This window comes from Neoarius graeffei, chromosome 10, assembly GCF_027579695.1.
Source record: "Neoarius graeffei isolate fNeoGra1 chromosome 10, fNeoGra1.pri, whole genome shotgun sequence".
In the NCBI taxonomy this organism is placed as follows: Eukaryota; Metazoa; Chordata; class Actinopteri; order Siluriformes; family Ariidae; genus Neoarius; species Neoarius graeffei.
In genome coordinates, this window is record NC_083578.1 from 27,440,694 (window position 1) to 27,457,974 (window position 17,281).

Below are 17,281 nucleotides of genomic sequence, written 5' to 3' on the forward strand. Positions count from 1 at the left end.
GATTATTTTCATTGTCCAGTTCAAGCAAATTAATTTAAATTATCTTAAGAGTGTTAGTGTTCAATTCATCACACATTATTGGTATTATGCATGCAAGACCAATAGCTAACTTTTGTTCAAGATGTCACTAGAACAGCAGGGTTAACTGTAATTTATGGAAAACCATTGTGGTATGATGGGGGAAAAAAATCCAATTTTCTTACATTGGCCAAATTTTATACAGACTTAATGTAATCCTTGGCTTTGGATGTTTTGCACTCAAAAACATTAGCACAGAATCTCAACTATAGAATTCAGGGGGGAAAATAAAGAGGTCTGGAGAAGGTACTTACCAAAGAAAGCAACAGCAAAGCCTTCCAAAACACAGCCCAACCTGCCAAGACTGAAGTAGCCCATGTAATTGGTGACTGCTGTGAGTAGCGCCCCAAACACAGCACAACCAAGATCAGCCACTGCTAGATTAGGCCCCGGTCACACCGCCTGAACTTTGCTGGAGCGTTCCTGGAGCGGTGAAAAAAATTCATCACTGCTCGTAACCGTTCACCACCGTTTAACAAAAGTTGGCCCCCGTTAAAGCAACGCCGTATACGCTCGGCCACCGCTGATGTTTCTCGAGGGGCCCTCCTACCGCTCCGAAAGTTTTGAGCTGCACAAAATATTGCGAGCGGTGAGGAGGGGGCAATTTTCCACCCCGGCAAAGTTCACCCCCGCTCCACCAACGCCCAGTCAAAGTTTGGCACTGCTAGACGCAAGTTCGTGGACGCTTGGGTCCGCTAGGCCAACGCAGAAATCTTGAACGCTGGACCACTGCTGCTTCGCCAGCATTGCCCGGGCGGCGATTAAATGTTGCACAAACTTCGGTGGAGCGGTTGTAAGCGTTTTACGAGTGGACACAGGGTTGCTGGAACGGTGTCGGGTGTTGAAGCAGCTATCCATGGCGGCGATGAACTTTGGTTTGGCATTGGTATAGAGGTGTCGGAGCAGGACCAGAATTTGGCTATAAATACGGGGAGAAATGGACCAGGAGCTCATTTGGAATCGAGCTGCCGTTGAGTTCAGACCTCATCTATATCGAATTTGCTCAAAGTTACAGTAAAACTGTATCACCATGGATGCTGAGAGACTTGCTATGATTGGTGCTAAACCAACTTTATACCCCCGCCGAGCCAAAGCCCGCATGCGCAGAACGCCGCTATACCAACGCTCGCTACCGCTCGCTACCGCTAAACCAACGCTACAGCAACGCTGGCTTCAGCGGTGCACTGCTAAGCCAACGCCCGTGTTTTCGATTTTTTTCCCATTTTGTGCACGGTGACGAGCGTTGTCGAAATTCGGCCCCCCCTCCCTACCGTTCAAGGAACGCTCCAGCAAAGTTCGGGCGGTGTGACCGGGGCCTTAACCAGAGCATAGTTTAGTGGCTGATACAGTTGTTTATGCCTTACTGTCACAATAATCACTGCCATATTCAAGATGATGCCAAAAGTGGAGGACAAGACCATAATGATTGTCAAGGTGGTATAGCCTACAGGGGTGCTTGAAAGTTTGTGAACCCTTTAGAATTTTCTATATTTCTGCATAAATATGACCTAAAACAACATCAGATTTTCACACAAGTCCTAAAAGTAGATAAAGAGAACCCAGGTAAACAAATGAGACAAAAATATTATACTTGGTCATTTATTTATTGAGGAAAATGATCCAATATTACATATCTGTGAGTGGCAAAAGTATGTGAACCTCTAGGATTAGCAGTTAATTTGAAGGTGAAATTAGAGTCAGCTGTTTTCAATCAATGGAATGACAATCAGGTGTGAGTGGGCACCCAGTTTTATTTAAAGAACAGGGATCTATCAAAGTCTGATCTTCACAATACATGTTTGTGGAAGTGTATCATGGCACGAACAAAGGAGATTTCTGAGGACCTTGGAAAAAGCGCTGTTGATGCTCATCAGGTTGGAAAAGGTTACAAAACCATCTCTAAAGAGTTTGAACTCCACCAATCCACAGTCAGACAGATTGTGTACAAATGGAGGAAATTCAAGACTATTGTTACCCTCCCCAGGAGTGGTCGACCAACAAAGGTCACTCCAACAGCAAGGCATGTAATCGTCGGCAAGGTCACAAAGGACCCCAGGGTAACTTCTAAGCAACTGAAGGCCTCTCTCACATTGGCTAATGTTAATGTTCACGATTCCACCATCAGGAGAACACTGAACAACAATGGTGTGCATGGCAGGGTTGCAAGGAGAAAGCCACTGCTCTCCAAAAAGAATATTGCTGCTCGTCTGCAGTTTGCTAAAGATCACGTGGACAAGCCAGAAGGCTATTGGAAAACTGTTTTGTGGACAGATGAGACCAAAATAGAACTTTTTGGTTTAAATAAGAAGCGTTATGTGTGGAGAAAGGAAAACACTGCATTCCAGCATAAGAACCTTATCCCATCTGTGAAACATGGTGGTGGTAGTATCATGGTTTGGGCCTGTTTTTCTCCATCTGGGCCAGGATGGCTTGCCATCATTGATGGAACAATGAATTCTGAATTATACCAGCGAATTCTAAAGGAAAATGTCAGGAATCTGTCCATGAACTGAATCTCAAGAGAAGGTGGGTCATGCAGCAAGACAACGACCCTAAGCACACAAGTCATTCTACCAAAGAATGGTTAAAGAAGAATAAAGTTCATGTTTTGGAATGGCCAAGTCAAAGTCCTGACCTTAATCCAATTGAAATGTTGTGGAAGGACCTGAAGCGAGCAGTTCATGTGAGGAAATCCACCAACATCCCAGAGTTGAAGCTGTTCTGTACGGAGGAATGGGCTAAAATTCCTCCAAGCCGGTGTGCAGGACTGATCAACAGTTACCGGAAACGTTTAGTTGCAGTTATTGCTGTACAAGGGGGTCACACCAGATACTGAAAGCAAAGGTTCACATACTTTTGCCACTCACAGATATGTAATATTGATCATTTTCCTCAATAAATAAATGACCAAGTATAATATTTTTGTCTCATTTGTTTAACTGGGTTCTCTTTATCTACTTTTAGGACTTGTGTGAAAATCTGATGATGTTTTAGGTCATATTTACGCAGAAATATAGAAAATTCTAAAGGGTTCACAAACTTTCAAGCACCACTTGTATTCTTGGCATGTGATTATTTACTTAGCCTTGATGCATTGTGGCAGCCTCTGAAATGTTGGATTGATGAATGAATGTCATTTTTACTTTTTGATTAAGAGCAAAGAAGCTCAAGAAAGATCTGGTAGTTCAAGGTATTTCAAGCCAATGCCAGTAATAAGCTTACTCTGACGAGGTCATATGGGATCCATCCTTGGTTTTTATAGAGAACTGTTCTATTAAAAATGGCTTTTAAGCCTACAAGACCAAAGCAGAAAAAAAAAACCTTAAAGGGCTGATGACACGAACATGACTCTATGCAATTTCTTAAATAAACTATACAACATGGCAAACATGTTAGATTTCTGTTATAATTACGTGAAAAGAAGCTGTTGTTACACGAATATCCAACTTTTAATTGCACAGCGCAAGAAAACTGGGTCCGTGGCTCGCGGCCATGTTGTGACGTCAGCGGAATAACACGCTGCGGTTCACTGGCTGTCTACTCAATGGAAATGGCGCATGAAAACGCCGGTGAACTCTCTAGCTCTTCCTCTTCTGGGAGTCTAGAACTGTGTTGTGAGTGGGATAGATCGGAAGAATCAAGTGATGACGAACACGGGTGCATCCAACCGTACAGGTTTGAACCTGTTACTGTGCAATCTGAGAGCGACTCTGACCCCGAGATGGACAGCGGACAGGCAGACAGCCCAGCATTGAACACCACAAGGTTGGATAACAAGGATTGGTAGGTCAACCCGTATTTGCTCAAAATGTTACGGAATCAATATTTTAATATTGTGTATTGTTGTCTTGCATGTGTAAACACTGCTTATATCATGTAAGCCGTATGCTACACTGAATACATAGTTCCTAATGGAGTATGCAAACGGCTAACATAATAAGCTTACGACTATGCCTGATCCGTGATACATTTAGGATAATATTGGCAGGCACGTCTTCTAGTTTATGGCTTCTTAGTTTTATCCTTGAATGAAGCAAAATATTTGATAACCTACATCAGCGTAAGCAAATGACAATCTGTAGCCTACTTGTCTGGCTAAGTTAGCTTTCCCTCAGTGTTTGCTTTGAGAAACAAGCTTTCACAAGCAAATACATGACTGATATCATGCCGACTTTATGATTACATTTATGATTATCATGAATGATGATGTGTACTCTATGAGCGCTCTGGAGCGAGTCACTTCCAAGATGGCCGCGCAGACCGCATGGTTACTATTTTTAGCATCATGTCGGAGCACTCTATAGCTCTACGTACCTTTATCTTATGTCGTTTCTCAACACATGTTCTGACAGCTGGACTGTGTTTGGAGGAGTCGCCTTGTCCCAGGCGACTGCTGGATCCGGCATAGCTACTAGTAGACCCCCTCCGGAATACTGTAGGCACTGCTGATGGTAGCAACACACGTTTGTGCTGAACTGCACACCCAAGAGATTCCTTTAAGCTGGGAAGGGTGTCAAAACAATCCAAATCGAAGTGTTCAGAGCACAGGACGGATGTTGATGAGGGCTCCCACTTGTCACGAGTGCGCCTGACTTGCTTCACCCACTTCGCATGCAGCTCGGGATCTCTGGGAAACTTGAATAAACTTACCCCATCCTTGTGGGTTTTGGAGCAAAAGCCGGCAACACAACGTGAAGGCATAATAACTATATATATATAATAATGTATAATAATGTCTAATAAAAATACTAATAATGATAAACTGAACACCTACCGCATCAACAACAAACTGGTAAGTTAGGAGGAAGGTTCTTTCGCTGACGTCATATAGCTCCTCCTCCTCTTTCGTCTCCTGGGTGCTGCAGCCCCGTCAAATTTGCCCAAATAGCCGCGTTTTTTATCATAACTTGTAAAATAGGCGCCTTCGTGAATTAATATATGGATCATCGGGAATTACTTTTTATGTTACAAAACATTGCCAAAGATGTCAAAAACGTGTCATCAGCACTTTAAATCCAGATTATCCATGGAATTATTTGGCTAGCTTATTCTTTGTAAGATCTATGACTGCACTCTTGATTGCTCCATCATCATCTGTGGAAAAATTGGAAGGAAAATTAATTACAAAGGAAAAAAGCTGGGTTTTTAGGAGACATACACAAGTTTTTTGCATTCCATCTACACAACAGAAAAGAGTGGTAAGGATAAGGCATTGTTTGTACATTTAATTTGTGCTAGGAAACATTATTTAGTCATCATACAATCATGTAAATAATGTTGAAATCCCATACTTCACCCATACTTGTGATTAAGATCATTGGTCTTTAGACATTTCTGAGTAATGTATACCTTTTCGAGGAATATGCCTGACTGGAGAAGGTTACATATGAACTATGTCAAAGATGAGGGGATGAAAGAGAGCAAAGACAAAATGACAGCTGGGATTTGAGTTTCTTTGAAAGTATTAAGGCCATCAGCTACCAATAGATTTGTATGATACTATTTTATGTTCAGTAGAACAATAGAGATTAAAATTTACTTTACACCATGCAAAAATGTACACTAGTCTTTTTTGGCTTGTTCACACCCCCTACTTCAATTATACACATTCACTGATGTTCACAAAAGTCCAACATATGGTGCATCCATAAATGCAATTTGATGCAAATAGCTTTTGCACAGTCACATTAGTTACAGTATACAAGTTACATAAATTATTAACAAAAAGACATTGTACTATGGCTCTGGTTCTCACACTGTGGGTTACTGGTAAAGCTTATTTATTAAACACATTTTAAATACATAAAAATGTAAAAGCAGGTAAAGTGAAATGACAATGCATGTATATTGTATAGATGCACCGTGTAAACCCCCCCATGTGAAATGCTTGTGTATTAAGGAAGCAAGCCAGGGGCAAAGTTATCCTTGTAGAACCTGAATAAATTGCATCGTGATGCCCAGGTAGCAGCAGCACAGACTTCCTTAATTTGGCATCTCGACATAATGCCATTGAATCGGAGACATTCCCTGTAGAGTGACGTCACAATAAGTGCTGGGCATTACATATTCATGCCTGCTTTTAATGCAGTGCCGCCTCAGGGCCTGAAGATCATAGACATTCAATATTGATTTTCGGCCTTGTCCCTTGCACCCAGAGATTTCTCCAGATTCTCCAAATCTTTTGGTTATATTATGTACTGAAGATGAGATATTCAAATTCTTCACAATTTTACATTGAGGAACATTATTCTGAAATTGCTCCACAATTTGTAGACAGGTTTTTTTTTTGCAGATTGGTGAACCTCCACCCCTCTTTACTTCTGAGAAACTCTGCCTCCAAGATGCTTTTTTTTAATACCCAATCATGCTACTGATCTGTTGCCAATTAACCTAATTAGTTACAAAATGTTCCTCCAGCTGTTTTTATCACCACTTTTCCAGCCTTTTGTTGCCCCATCCCAACTTCTGAGATGTGTTGCTGTCATCAAATTCAAAATGAGCTAATATTTTTCATGAAATAGTAAAATGTCTCAGTTTAAACATCTGACATGTCTGTTCAATTGTGAAAAAAATATGGATTTATGAGATTTGTAAATCATTGCATTCTGTTTTTATTTACATTTTACACAGCATCTCACCTTTTTTGGAATTGGGGTTGTACATACTGTAGATCAGGACTTGCTAATGTCGAATAGTCCATGAAGTAAAAAGAAAGCACCTGGGTAAGTGGTCTATGCACTAATCCAGGCTATAAGGTACACACAATTAATAGAACAACTTCTAGTTAAGAGCATATAAGGCTTCAGTGCTAAGGTAGCCCCTGAATTCAGTGTTTCCTGGACTGCTAGGCTACAGTCCTCAGTTGGCAGTAGTATTGGACGATGTCTACTGGATTGGGATATGATGTCTACAGCTAAACATCATAATGGTCGATGACAATGGTGGTGGTGGGTAAGGTCTGTGATGGTATGGGGTGCATTAGCGCACATAGCATTGGTAGCTTATAAATCTGAGAAGGCACCATTAATGCTGAATGATATACAGCTTTTGGAGCAACATGCTGCCATCCAGATGACATCTTTTTCAGGGACAGTCTTGTTTATTTCAGCAACACAATGCCAAACCACATTCTGCATATATTACAACTCTGGGTACTAAATTGGTCTGCCTGCAGCCCAGACCTGTCACCGAATGAAAACATGCAGTTGGCAGTAGTATTGGATGATGAAGTACAAAATATGACAAAGGAGACCCTGAACTGTTGAGCAAATAAAATTGAATGTAAGCAAGACTGGGACATCTCTTTCAAAAATCCAGCATTGGTCTTCTCAGTTCCCAAACATTTGCAAAATAATGTTAAATGTAAAGGTGATAATACCGTAGTAAAAATGCCCCTGTCTCAACTTTTTTTTTAAACATGTTGCTGGCATCAAATTCAAGAGGAGCATATATTTTTCAAAAAAACAAAATTTCAGTTTCAACATCATATGTTGTCTTTGTACCATTTTCAATGAAATGTAGGGCTTCCATGATTTTCAAATCATGGCATTCTATTTTTATTTACATTTTACAGTGTCCCAACTTTTTTTTTTTCCGAATTGGGGCTGTAGTAATGACAAATGACGACTGATGTCTTTTGGTGAGACTCAACTGTTGGTTCCTGCACTGATCCATACAGGAGATGCAATGACATGACCAAAAATGCTCTCAACTCTCTTCCAGTCTCTGGCTTTGTCAGTTTTAATTGGTCAAATCACGTTCACTACGTACAGTATAAAGATGGCTCATGCTATGCTGAACATGGCCACTAGATGACAGCAGATTGCTACTTCTAGGTAACACTGTTCATGCAGGCTTACATGTCAAATGTTTGGAACAAAAGCCCAATTTGCATGAGTAATGCAAGTTGGACTTTTGTTCCATTTCTGAGCAAAATAACAGTTTTAAAGTGTATGGGAATTGAAGTCTTGGCACAATTAACTGGTAATAACCTGTTTCTCTCAAGCTCACATTATTCATAGGTTCTTGATTTAATGGTGCTCTTATTGTATAATAATTTAAATGGCATCATGTAAGTTCAGGGTAAACACAGCACCATGGCTAACACCTCAATAGAAACCCTATATTCTAGTACTGCAGATGAAAAAGCAGATTAATGCACTTCATATCTATTTTGTACGTTACATTAAAAAACAAAAAAACAGCTTTTTGGAAGATGAGGGGGCGAGGGTTACAATATAATGCCGTGTGTATGTGAGAGAGAGAGAGAGAGAGAGAGAGAGAGAGAGAATCCTCAGTTTTTAAGAAGCAGTAGCTTGCTTGAACTTGCTGACAGTCATGTGTTTTGCACTGATAGCAGAGAGCAGCCTGCAGCACTGGAGCTTTTACTTTGAAAAACTTTTGCTTAGCCAGACCTTCAAGATTGCACCATGTGTCTTTTTGTCAGAGTGTGTGTATTTAAGCTTCTTTTTACTTCAGCAGAAGTAACAGACACAAACTATTAGCACTGCCTGTCTAAACTTGGAGGTCTGTGTAATCAAACTACAGAAAACCTGACATGCTCTGGCCAGCAACCCTGACTGAATTCTGCAATTTAATGATAGAGGAAACCTGGCAGAGGATGAGTGTATGCTCATTTCTCTCTGTTTCTGTGAATAACCTTTACTCCAGTGCATAGCATAGCTGTTTATGTTTGGCATAAAACTGTTGGTTGCAACAATTTTCAAAAAATGGCTTATGAAGTATACATTTATTACTTTCTCCAATGCCTTCACTGTTTGTCATACAGGCTGAAATATTTCAGAGCCATCCTATTGGTGCTGTGTATGACAGATCCTGACTCAAAATGGAGGCTGTCCAATAATTTTTATCTAGATGCACCTCTTTAATTTCCTGTTACAGGGAGCCCAGGTTTGGCTTTGCAGACTAAACACTCACCTTTGAAGAATGATCTCAGAATGTGTATTTTAATAAAGTGTGCCAGACCACATCAAATAAAGAGAATGAATACAATTGGAAGGAAACGAATTGAGGGTCAAACAGACGTGAGGGCATAAGGGGGGGATGCTTGTTAGAGAAAGTCTCTGAAGTTGGTCCAAATAGATAATTAGGCAAGTCAACAACACAGTGAATTTAATTGTAACTTTTCAAAAGTGATTTTAAAAAAATGCTTAAAATAATGAAACAAAAGTTTTTAAATATGAAAAATACTATCAAGAACAACAAACAGTTAATTCAACTAAATTAAATTCTCACCTCACCCACTTTCTGTCAGGGTGCAGGCACTTATGGATGCAAACCAGTGGCGGCTGGTAGTCTTTCAAACGGGAGGCTGGTCGGTTACGATATTTCCAGATTTTAAAAGAAAAAACACATCAATTTTGCCCATACTCTTGCCTCTGATCTGGCTGATTGTTGGCAGCGTCACAAACTGTGAAATAACAGGTTCTTTTGGCCCATTAGCCTACTGTCCAATATACATGATGGTGGTGGTGTTGGGGGGGGGTATATTTTAACATTTTATATTTTAAAATTGTGGCATGTTGTTTAAAAATTGACCTTGGCTGTGTTTTTGTTTAAAAATGTTTTCCAAATTGTAGCGGTGTTTAATTCATATCCAGAAAAACATATATTCCAATATAATATACTCAGCATAAACATTTTAAATAGATTCTATATTTTTGGTCCATCCATGACATATTACTAAAGTAGCCTATTTACTGTTGTTGATATGGGTCACTTGCTGTTAGCCAATTCACTTTCTCGTACCAGGAGAGCTGAAAGGAACGAGTATTATTCCCTACCTTTTTCACCAAGTCAATTTGAGGTGTTGGTCTACCCTGCTCTTTAATTTTAATTTTTTCCTCGAAAGGAAGACTGGCAAATGGCTTCGCCAAAATTAAATCAGCAATGCTTGGCATCTGTGCGCAGCTTTCTTGCTAGCTGACTAGCCCCCTCAAGTTCAAGTTCAGTCACTCAAACAAAATTTCTGGAACTAAGATAGCAAACTTGACAACACTATATTTACAATGAAAATATATACAGTACAAACTAAAAAAGCTGGTGAAACCGTATATAATGAATGAAATCGAAATGTAAGCTGATCTCTTACAATACACCACAGCACTTGCAAATCCGCATGGGACTGAACTGATGTTGCCAGATACTGCTGATGTTATCCAGCCCAAAATATGTTCAAAACCCGCCAAAATGCACTTAAAACCGCCCAATCTGGCAACACTGTGCTGCCTGTCTATAGTTGAAACGAGCTTTCAATCAAAGAAAATATCCGGCCGCTTTCACCAATCACCAGTCTCCCCGCGGAAACTGCCATGAACCTCCCATGTGAGGCTCGGAGTCCGTAGGCGGGCATTTTCGCAGTATTTGTCCAATAACCGTCTTGCATTTTGAGATTGAAAAGTGCATCGCTCCCAAATGCCATTGAAGTCCACTGAGGCTGGGAGTCCGTGAGACTCTGTGGGCGGGTGTTTTCTCAGTATTTGTCCAATAATCGTCTTGCATTTTGAGATTGACAAGCACATAGCTCCCAATCCACTGAAGCTGCGCTGCATCGCGCTGTCATGAGGAGGAAAAACTCACGCACACATTAAAGTTATAAGGGAATGATTTCGCACTGTAGTTGGGTTGAGCACATATATTTCTATGATTCTGGATCTGAAATAGCAATGTTATAAGGTCAGCTATAACATAAGCCTAGCGCAATTCATCCTACACGATGTTCGACATTTTTAGAGGAGGCTAAGCCTCCCTCGTTGTCTTAGAGCAATCGCCCGTGATGCAAACACAAGGGAGAGCAGGTGTGTTGCAAACAGTAAACTAAACCAAATTGGGAAACTGGAGATGTAGTCAGGGATAGGCAAGCGTCAGTTGATCGACAAACAGACTATCAGAGATCAGGCGAGAGAACAAAGTCAGAAACAACCGTAAACCAAGTTCAATATCAAACAAGTTTATTTGTACAGCGCTTTTAACAATAAACATTGTCGCAAAGCAGCTTTACAGAATTTGAACGACTTAAAACATGAGCTAATTTTATCCCTAATCTATCCCCAATGAGCAAGCCTGTGGCGACGGTGGCAAGGAAAAACTCCCTCAATAATGGGAAATCAGTCAGATAGTCACAGCTATAGAGTGTGAGAGCTGAGCTTATATAGGGAAGGTGATTGCCGGTAAATTAGAGACAGGTGTTGAGGTTAAAATTCTGGTGACAAGGGGTGCTGTGGCACTTGGGAAGTGTAGTCCAGAGCGGCCATGTTTGGAGGCTGCTCCAAACTCAGGTTTTCAGCGCTGTATATACTTTCAATAATCGCTCATCCTAGTCAGGGTCATGGTGTATCCAGAGCCTATCCCAGGAACATTGGGCACAATGTACAGTATAAGCAAAATTTCATTCACAGATAAGGTGCATAAAACAGTGCATGAATTATAAATCTCATCTCATCTCATTATCTCTAGCCGTCTACAGGGTCACAGGCAAGCTGGAGCCTATCCCAGCTGACTACGGGTGAAAGGCGGGGTACACCCTGGACAAGTCGCCAGGTCATCACAGGGCTGACACATAGACACAGACAACCATTCACACTCACATTCACACCTACGGTCAATTTAGAGTCACCAGTTAACCTAACCTGCATGTCTTTGGACTGTGGGGGAAACCGGAGCACCCGGAGGAAACCCACGCGGACACGGGGAGAACATGCAAACTCCACACAGAAAGGCCCTCGCCGGCCATGGGGCTCGAACCCAGGACCTTCTTGCTGTGAGGCGACAACGCTAACCACTACACCACCGTGCCGCCCATTATAAATCTCATTTCAAGTAAAGTGTTACTAATTTGACTATGTAAGTATGGCAGATGCTTGGTTGTCATTCAGGATTAGTTGATGGTGAAGTGGATTAGGATTAGGAGTGAAGCTGTGCAACAACTGACTCCAAATTTGAATTTGCTTTCTCTGAATGCACCTATAAAAGCTCTACACTTATTATGTTACATTATTCTCTAATCTGTTTTGCTTTAAACAGGCAACACAATACAAACAATAATTAGACAGAGTACCTTAGATGTAAACTTGTTTTAATTTTATTAAATTTAATTGTATGTATTTCTTACATTGATTTTTAAACTATTTTTAATAAATTTATGAATAATTAATACATTAAATATTTTTTATATGTAATTCAAAGACTGAGACATGTAGGTGGAAGTGTTATAATAAAGAATTTCAGAAAAATAAAAGTCAGGAGAACAACAACAGGGAAATCCTGGTCCTTTGATAGCACTGGTAGCCCTCTTGTTGTAATGTACGTGTCAGTGGCTTCAGTAATTCTCAGCAAAGCCATTTCTTGATATAAAAGGTATTAGCAGTCAGGCCACCTGGTGAGCTGGCTTTAAATAATTCAGGTACAATTTCTCTTTAAATAGCCAATTTCATGTTAACTGTTATAGAATATAACAATTGATTCACAATTTATGTCTAAAAAATAAGTCCCTGTTTAATATTTTAATTATTTTCACTAAAAAATATAGTACAAAAATACCTTATCATTTAAGGCCTCAGTGTTTCTTTTCTTTCCTATCAAATGAACACACTATTAAGTTGTGATTCTGCACACAAGCCAATATTATTGAGGTGGCAAATAGGACAGAAGTCCTCCTCCAGGTAGTTAGAGATTAGGCTGGGTAGTGATCGCCAACCAGGTAGTGTCTAAATGCCATATTCAGTAAGCCCAGGCTGGGGCTATTGGTGCTGGTGGTGGACTTTCTCTAAGCTGTGCTGTCAATAGGGACGGCAGTCTGGCAGCAGTCCCAAAGCAGACAGCAATGCGACAGTGCTCTCCAGAGCTTTGGGAAGCAGTGAAACCATGGCCTCCTTGTTCCTCAGTCGGGTAGCACAGACAGCTTGAGCTACAGTATATGTGGGAGGTATGGCTCCACTAAGCCTAAAACCTCTTTAGAAAATAACTTGAATTAAAGAATCTCTAGCACCAGACACTCTGAATTGTCACACACACACACAGAGAGAGAGTATAGTGCTTTTAACAATAGACCCAGTCACAAAGCAGCTTCACTGAAATGTAGAAGCTTCCAGATGTAGAAGTACATTTCTAATGAAGAACCCAGGGGCAGTTAAAGAGCTCTGTTTATAACATGAGGTAGATTATAAATCATTACACTTACATATACTGTCAAGTCAAATAGGACTGCGTTGAAAGGATGTTCACATCTTCAGTATAAGTATCATGGTATTTACAATTACAGCAGCAGTTCTAAGGTAGTACCCATCTACAGTATCCAGGTGAGATTATCCACTAAATAAAGGGTAAGGCTTGGGCACAAACTGCTTTTCAGAAGTGCAATTTTTAGGTTATCCATGTAGGCCCTGTTGCAGAAATGCACACTTTATTTAACTCGCTAATAAATGAATAAAATAATTATGATCATGTAAAAGGGAAAATAGTGCACTGCTCAGTACTGCAGTCTTCCAGGATGTGAGTTTGAAAAATGGGTGCAAAAATAAGCACCACCTACCAAAAACAATGATTAATATGCAGGAAGTAATGAAATGTCAGTGATGCATTGGAGGTGATTAATGCTGACCATATGTATTTCCATTAAATGAGGCTTAGCAGCTTTGTGCTCACATATTCACACACTCAGAAAGGTTCCATCTCTGATACTTTAAATTGTACCTTTATCCCATTTATAACTCCATGTATAACAGAGTGAATGTGATTCATCAGGTTGCATTCTGATAAATACTTTAAGTCCCAACTCTAGGCTAGCTGGACTTCCTGGCTCATCACAATAATAATACAATTTAATTAATGTGTTGTCACAAATTACCCAATGTGCATCACTTTTTTTTTGTCCCTTTCTTATTTATTGAGTTACTGTATTATAAATGTCACCAGTGTCTCATTTTGAGTTAATCACACTCTCTGTTTTCCTGGTTTGTGTTCAAAGTCTTTGCATACTCTTGTTTCTTTCCATCCAAGTGATTTTGTAAGTGTACTCTTTGTTTTTATGCTCTGTAATATTTTTAAACGTTTTTAGAAAAATTTCTTCATGTATTTGCATCCACTGATTTATGTACTTCTGTGTTTTGAGCCCTGACAAGTACATTCATATTCTTATTCTTATTAAAAATACTAGATATTAGTCCATAAAACATACAGATTAATTTCAAAATGTTTCATGTTCTGAGCATTTGGTATTTGTACTGTACTAATTTGAGCTTTTTTTTAAATCAACTTGACCCATGTTTTCACAAAATACAGGTATATGTAAAAAAAAAAAAAAAAAAGCAGTGACATATAAGCAGTATTGGCGTTTTGGAGTGCATTATGGTGAGCAGTGAAATATATACAACAGATATCCTGTAATCTGACTCTCTCTCTCTCTCTCTCTCAAATTACACAAAACTACTCTAGCTATTCTTAGATTGGACAAATTTAATTATGCATGTTGTCACAGGGCGGCACGGTGGTGTAGTGGTTAGCGCTGTCGCCTCACAGCAAGAAGGTCTGGGTTCGAGCCCCGTGGCCGGCGAGGGCCTTTCTGTGCGGAGTTTGCATGTTCTCCCCGTGTCCGCGTGGGTTTCCTCTGGGTGCTCCGGTTTCCCCCACAGTCCAAAGACATGCAGGTTAGGTTAACTGGTGACTCTAAATTGACCGTAGGTGTGAATGTGAGTGTGAAGTTGTCTGTGTCTATGTGTCGGCCCTGTGATGACCTGGCGACTTGTCCAGGGTGTACCCCGCCTTTCGCCCATAGTCAGCTGGGATAGGCTCCAGCTTGCCTGCGACCCTGTAGAACAGGATAAAGCGGCTAGAGATAATGAGATGAGATGTTGTCACAGTATTTTTAGTACTGAGCTGTGAGATCTGAAGATGAGGAAGAGCAAAGAGGTGGATGTTGCTAAGACCCCTTCTTGTGGATGTGTGGTCAGTGGTGTTTGTGCTTGTGCAAGCAGATTTGAGTGTCTGTAGGTTTTGCTGTTTTCTCAGGGGTTCACTTAGTTGAAATAACTTGTCTCTTCCATGTAATTCTAGATTTGAAAGCTCAGCATCACTAGCAGTATGAGACTTAATAATCAAATGTCCTTAGGGTTCAGACCTTTCATCTGAATGGTGGAGACAGCCGTAGCTGTAGGTATTGACTTTATTATTAAAGCAGGCAAAAAAATCCTAAACACACGACTGGAGCATTGTCAGAATCAATGCAAGGGTCAGGCAATGAACAGACTTAATGAGGTTAAACCAGAGAACAATAAGCAAGATCATAATCAGGAAATCAAAACACAGTACAAAGGCTTGGTATGTCTGGACACAAAGGAACATGGGATGATAATTCACACTGGGTGAGTGTGTGAGTGATTTTAGTGTGTGGATGCATGTGCTTATGTAATTGAGCTCAGGTGTGAGTGATCAGAATTCAGATGAATGTGAACATGACATTGTTTGTTTGTGTGCTGTGGGAAGTGTAGTTCATGGCAGCTATGTCTGTAGGCTGCAGTGCATTCTGGGAAGGTGGATTTTGATGTCAAATCCTTGGTTTTACCCCTTCCAAAAACTCCCACCTCTCAAAGAAAATTGCTGGTAGGGGGATATGTGTGTGTGTGTGTGTGTGTGTGTGTGTGTGTGTGTGTGTGTGTGTGTGTGTGTGTGTGTTACCCTGTGATGGACTGGCATTCGTGCCTTGTGCCCAGTTTTCCTAGGATAAGCTCCAGATATGCCGTGACCCTGACAAGGATAAAGCATGTACTGAAGACAAATGAATAAATGAATGACAAATGCATATTATTAGAAGTATAGGGCATTTGAAATGGAACACCACTCATTGTCCCTCAGAGGTTAGTGGATGTCCATCATAACTAAATCTATTTAATAATTTACTGTAGAGAAACCAAATACAGTAACACTTACTTCCTTTTTGAGTTATACTGTATAAGTAGTGGTTATTATTAAATGGCATTGATTCTTATTGGACATGAAAATTAATTTTTCATGAGACATTCTGTATCTCTTGCAATACCAAACACCAAATCAGCTAGCAAATTAACGTCAGCCAAGTGAGCTGTTTTATAGATTTCATAAAAAAAAGTTTTACATAATAATAGTAAAAAATTAAACTTAAATGTTTGACTGTATTGTGCAATTCAGTTAGATACATTGGATATTAATATGTCATTAATTGTTTCAGAAACCTCTCTTTAATTTTTTGGAGCCAGATAATTTATTATTGATGTTTTGATGTATTACTACAGGGAAACATTTTGTTTCTGTCTTTTCTCTCCGATTCTCTTCTGTTACCATTCTCTCTCTCCCCGTCCTATTTACTCCAGCATTCACTGTCTCTCATCATGATACTGATCAGTACATTATATGGTCCAGTAATTCTCCCTCTCCTTCTTGCTCTCTCTCGCTCTCATTTACTCAGCTGTCCATCTGCTCTCCTATTCTTTTCTCAGATGCTTTGTCCTCTTGCTGACTCTCACCAGTTCTGTTGATCCCATGTCTTCTTTCTTTTTCTGATTCTTAAGACATTCAGGCTCTTTTTGTCCTTCTTTTCTCTTGCCTTTAATTTTTCTTTCTCACCCAACTTCATCTCCCTCATTTACTTACCCATTTTTTTCACCATTTTCTCCATTGTGTTGATATATTAGCTCATTAGCAGTCTCATCATCATTTCATCTTGTGGAAGGTCTCTCAGATACAACACTGCTGACAGAAATTTTTTCCCCCTTGGCAGAACAATCATTAATTTTATATTAACACTCACTCACTTAACTATACATCTGTGCCATTCATGTACACTACTGTTCAAAAGTTTGGAATCATTCAGAAATTGCCTTTAAAGAATAATAAAAAATAAAAGAAAGAAAGAAAGAAAGAAAGAAAGAAAGAAAGAAAGAAAATCACTATATTTTCTCATTAAAATACATTAGATTGATCAGGGTCAGCCCTGCGATGATCTGGTGACTTGTCTAGGGTGTACCCTGCCTCTCACCCATAGTCAGCTGGGATAGGCTCCAACTTGCCCGTGACCCTGCACAGGATAAGCGGTTATGGATAATGGATGGATGGATGGATGGATGGATTGATTGATCAGCAATATGGTTTATACATTGTTAATGTTTTAAAGGACTGTTATATTGGAAACAGATCATTTTCAGTGGAATATCTA

At 40.0% G+C, this 17,281-nt stretch overlaps 1 protein-coding gene across 1 annotated transcript in view; it reads right to left on the reverse strand.

Annotated features, from left to right (window-relative positions):
- Nucleotides 1-17,281, reverse strand: part of parapinopsina (parapinopsin a) — a 61,415-nt gene that overhangs the window by 19,215 nt on the left and 24,919 nt on the right. Inside the window, 2 exon segments of the mRNA XM_060932697.1 lie at nt 333-480; nt 1,389-1,522. Coding sequence (XP_060788680.1) covers nt 333-480; nt 1,389-1,522 — 282 coding nt within the window.